At 35.8% G+C, this 5,261-nt stretch overlaps 1 protein-coding gene across 5 annotated transcripts in view; it reads right to left on the bottom strand.

The window, feature by feature from the left end:
• Positions 1-2,672: 2,672 nt before the first annotated feature.
• LOC108763980 (leucine-rich repeat flightless-interacting protein 2) overlaps positions 2,673-5,261 on the bottom strand; it is a 20,911-nt gene continuing 18,322 nt past the window's right edge. For all 5 annotated transcript variants that reach the window (XM_018511952.1, XM_018511957.1, XM_018511954.1 and 2 more), the window contains 4 exons: positions 4,006-4,150; positions 3,810-3,935; positions 3,156-3,367; positions 2,673-3,045 (listed from right to left, as the gene is read on the bottom strand). In XM_018511952.1, the coding sequence (XP_018367454.1) occupies positions 2,935-3,045; positions 3,156-3,367; positions 3,810-3,935; positions 4,006-4,150 (594 nt within the window). In that variant the 3' untranslated portion in view covers positions 2,673-2,934. The remainder of the gene's footprint in view (positions 3,046-3,155; positions 3,368-3,809; positions 3,936-4,005; positions 4,151-5,261) is intronic.

Raw genomic sequence — 5,261 nt, 5'->3', positions numbered from 1 at the left:
CCCGAGAATTCTTCATAAGCCTGTTCTTTTTGGCTGAACTTTTGCAGTTCATCTTTCTTCCTTTTTTCTTCAGGAGAAAAGAAGAGGAAGAAAGATGAACCGGTGCAAAAGTTCAGCCAAAAAGAACAGGCCTCATGTAAAATTGGTATCACCTACCATGCAAACAGCGGTGTTGTTAGAGTCTCTATAATGAGAGTCAAAACATAAGACCGGAAGGACGCCATTGCTGGTCGCCGACCGGAAACAGCACAAATAGACGCGTTCGCGCCTGTTACTACTACACCATGAAACAGTTGCTGACACCAATTCACAGATTCACTATCGCATCGAAAGCGCCTAAAAATGGCGGCGACCAATCACGAGGTCGTCGCCCCTTATGTCTTGACTCTCATTATAGGGACTCTAGATGTTGTGGAACGAAAGCGACATCTCGATCGAACTAATTTAGATGATCGCTTTTTGACGGGCTCCATGTGAAGCCCATGAACATACAAGAACGTAAGACCGTAAGGGGTGATCCCGATTGACCACGTCTCGATTGGACATCATCAGTCACAGCGACCGGTACTTAGGAGTTTTGTAGTCTCAAGCGTTGTGAGTGGCTCGTGTCCAATTGAGCCGTGTCCAAGTGAGTGCCACCCAGGCCGTAATAGAGTCCTAGGCCGGTATTCATAGTCAGATCTTATATTTAAGACCGTCTTAAGTACAGTCTTAAGATGTCATGAACCAATCAGAGGGCCGCATTAGCGACTTAAGACATTACTTAAGACGGTCTTAAAATGAGAATCGTCTATGAATACCGGCCCTAGATTTATCAGAGAGGCGCAACCGGCTTAAGTCAGTATGACAAAGGTGTTAAGGAGAGTACTAAACATGGCCGACATGCTATGAAACTGCCTTTAAACTATGTCAAACAAGATAAAACGTATAGGATAATGTGAGATAGAATGTACAAGATAAAATGAAAAAGAAATGTCACTAGTACTATAAATGGCTACCAAGTCACGTAATTGGTTAGATTGCAACAACAAATCAGAATGCATAACACAGGTTGCGCCTCTCTGTTAAATCTAGGACTCTATCTAGGTCTATGTTCCAAAACTTCCTCTCTGAGAAAAATTTTGGAAATATATAGTACACGTAACGTATATTATAGCATATAGAGTAAAATCTTCCTTGGAGAGAAAGTTTTGGAACGTAGCCTAGGGTTATGTTCCAAAATTTCGAGCCCAGACACAAGCTTTTGCATAACGCATAACGCATAGTGCATAAGAGAATCAACCAATCAAAATTCTTCTTTTCCATGGAATGGGAGGAAAGGAAAGATTCTAATTAGTTGATTCGTTTATGCACAATGCATTATGCTTTATCATCGACATCTAGAATGGACCGCTGATGGCAATGGTGGGGGTAGAAAGACGATTAGAGTGAGGCAGGAATAATAAGATCGTTCTTTCTCTGTTTACTGAAGCCTGATTGGTTGTTGTTAATCCAACAACCAATTAGGTAGTTAGAAACAACAGTAAACAGAGAAAGAACAATCTTATTATTCCTGCCTCTCACTCTAATCGTCTTTCTACCCCCACCATTGCCATCAGCGGTCCATTCTAGATGTCGATGTGCTTTATGCAAAAGTCATTGGCCCGTATTCAGAACGCGCTTACAACGATGTTAGCACGCTACATACTATACTCTACGTCACGTATATTATAGAATTTCAGAGATAAAAGTGCGCTTTTATCGATAAAAGCGCGTTCTGAATACGGACCATTGACTACATTTAAGCGGGGAGCACAGACTCTTGCATAACGCATAACACGTAATGCATAATAATATGTACCAATCAAAGTTCTCCGTTTCTTTCCCTTCCATGTAATAGAGAACTCTGGTTGGTTCAATTTCTTATGCCTCATGTGTTATGCGTTATGCAAGAGTCTATGCTCCCCGCTTTACACGGCACCCTTAATCGAGTTTAATAACATCCGTAGTTATGAAACTGGCCAATCACAATCATTCCATTCTCCCGACGAAAAGCTGATTCGTCAATTTCATAACTACGAATGTTATTAAACCCGATTAAGCGTGCCGTGTAACAGAGGTCTGTGTCGCAGCCTTTCCTCTAAGGGCCTGAGCACAATAGAGGAACAGGAATTAGATATTAAGATTTTAACCTATCAGAAACTGATTACATCGGAATACACGGTTTCTGATAGGTTGAAATCTTAATATCTAATTCTTGTTCCTCTATTGTGCGCTGGCCCTAAGACTCTGCGAGGAAAATTTTTCTCGAAATATATAATACACATATACTATAGCATATAACGTAAAGTAAAATCTTCCTCGGAGAGAAAGTTTTGGAACATAGCCTAGATCCTGCTTCTAGACCAAAATTGGCCTTTCTTAACATCTTCCTTTAACATGGTAAAAAATATTCGACACCTGTACCACAATATCTGTCTCTATCGCAATATATAAATATATTTTGTACTTTTTAATATATATTATTAATTTAAAATAATTTTCACAAACTCATTACAACAAGGCAGAAACGAATATATTTTATTACTTGCTACTTACATGAAAGTATCAAATATTGAATCAGCTCTGTAACTCTTTATAAATATATAGAAAAATTTAACGTCAAATTTAAAAAATAGCAAAAAGTACCTTATTAGTCCATTAAAAAATAATGCAAAAATAAATTGGTATTTAAAACTTAGTAAATGTAAGAGGTAGGAATCTTTTCTACAGCAATTTTTTATGTCTGGATGACATCCGCTACATGATGAAAAGTTATAACGGTAATACGTAATTTTTGTCTTTGTAAATTATATTCAAAGTGATAAATAATATTAATTGGAGGCAACATCGGGTTATGATTTGTTCAAAGTATAAGTAACAGACTTATTGTACATCTCTGCAAACATTAACTTGTCAAAGCTCTTTTAGAAGAGCCGATTTAGCATTTTTAAGTTTATCCAATCTCCTTTGTAGATGAGAATTTGCGGTCTCCAATTCCTCTACACGACTTTGTGTTTCTCTTACCTAAATATAAAAATATTGAATGAACATAAATATCTGTAATTTTCTAAATTGTTTCGATACATATTTATGTATAAAGATCATTTGTTTGTAATAAAAATCAATATTCATACTTCTCTCTGCAACTTTCTTTTTTCTACTTTCAACTCATCTTCTGCTTTTTCAGATGCTTCTGCAGCTGATTTGTAACGAATTACTTGACTTTCTAGTCTAGCTACTGTTGCTTGCAGTGTGGACATATCTTGTTCTGCTTTTTGTAATTTAAATTTATAATCGGCCAATAATTTATTTGCTTCACGTTGAATATCTTCGTTATCTGATAAACCTACAACAACAAATACATCAATTAATTCGAATAAAATATTACAACATTCGTAAAGTATATATCAATAACTATCCTGGTGAACATTTTTCCTTACGATTCTTTATATAATTCTTTAAAATTTTTACGTAATTTCAAATTTTTGAGAATTTTTAATTGTTCGTTTTGGAAAATTTCCCAAATTTTTTAAAAAAATTGGAATATTTTTGCAAAATGTTTTTTCTACATGAAAGTTTACATTTCTAGAATTCATCTATATTTCTCATTCTATAATTTCTACAGAAAACTTACAAAATTTGGAAAAAAATTCAAGGTATTTTTTTCAAAAAATTTCGTAAATTTTATGTGACAAATTCATAAAAATATAAGATAATTTTAAGAAAATTTTTCACCAAGATATATATAATTTAGATGCTTGTATAAATAAAAATATGTAAATATTGACCTAATATCGAACCAGATGATTTTTCGGGTCTCATGCGATTTCTAGTTTCTTCTAATTCCAATCTTAAATGGCGAATCTCATCTTGCAATTCCTTTTTTTCAGAAGCAAATTTCCTCAGTCGAATATCTAAAAAGTATATACGTCATAAAATTTTGTCTGATTATAAAAATGCTTGACTTCTTGATTAATTATATACCTAGTGAACCTTTACCAGCTGTTTCTAATAATTCTGCAGCTTCTGTACTGACTAATACCTTCTTTTTATGACATAATCCATTTTCAATATTTTCGTTATCCTCATCTTCATTTTCCTTATTATCAACAATAACTAAACCGTTTTCCTAAATTATAATATATTTTAGGTTCATATTCGTATTAAGTAAAAACTTATATACAGTGCTCGCCGACAGTTCTGGGGGGTCACCTAAATAATTTTTAAATAGTTCACAATGTACGATTGAAATTTACAGGGGCTGCGTTCAGCAGACTCAACAGTTTTGCAACCGTTTTATGATTCTTCGCTCAGATTGGACTATTCTTTTAAAACTAAAAGTTTAAACAAAACGGTTGCAAAACTGTTGAGTCTGCTGAACGCAGCCAGGGATACAATTAGACCATAAAATTTGCCATTGAACCTTGAAAGTACTCCACCTTAATCTTCGGAGAAACGGAGGGAGAGGGCGGCCAGAAAATTTTGAGACATGTGGGATGTGGAGGGTCGAGTGAGGGAGCGTTTATATTGGCCGTAACCGTATACCGTAATCTAAAAATTGACCAATCACCTTTGAGTATTCCTTTCTTACAGTCGAATGGGAGGGGAATACTCGATTGTGATAGTCAATTCTTACAGATTACGGCATCCGGCATATGGTTACGGCCAATATAAACGCTTCCTAAGGGCACGTTTGATAAAGTTTTCCGAGATGAGAACAACGCGGGATAACCAAGATCTCTACGATTTTTTTTCAGAGTTATGATCAGTTATAATCATTTAAACATTGTTATTGAGATGTATAAAGTTTCATGGGCCTTCTACAATAAACCGCAAGTCAGAAGTTCTTAAAGGCCATGGCACATAAAAAAACTTAAGGCGTAAGACTTAAGCAGTAAACGAATCGACAATCACAATAGAGACCGATAAGCTGGAAATACAGGGTGTTTTCCAACAACGTACACAGATGACACAGTGTAACACTGTGTCGTACACAAAGTGTTCCAACTATGGGTGCGTTACGTTACTCGCATGATGCGCATAATGCGCATAATCGTTTATCCTTGTTGCTCACCAAATGTTAAACAAGGACAATGAATGCATCATGCACATCATGCGCGATACGGAACGCACTTTATGACACAGTGTTAAGCGGGGAGCACAGACTCTTGCATAACGCATAACACGTAATGCATAAGAATATGTACCAATCGAAGTTCTCCGTTTCTTTCCCTTCCATG

This window comes from Trachymyrmex cornetzi, unplaced genomic scaffold (genome assembly GCF_001594075.2).
Source record: "Trachymyrmex cornetzi isolate Tcor2-1 unplaced genomic scaffold, Tcor1.1 scaffold39, whole genome shotgun sequence".
Lineage (NCBI taxonomy): Eukaryota > Metazoa > Arthropoda > Insecta > Hymenoptera > Formicidae > Trachymyrmex > Trachymyrmex cornetzi.
This window is presented reverse-complemented; position numbering and strand designations above follow the sequence as displayed.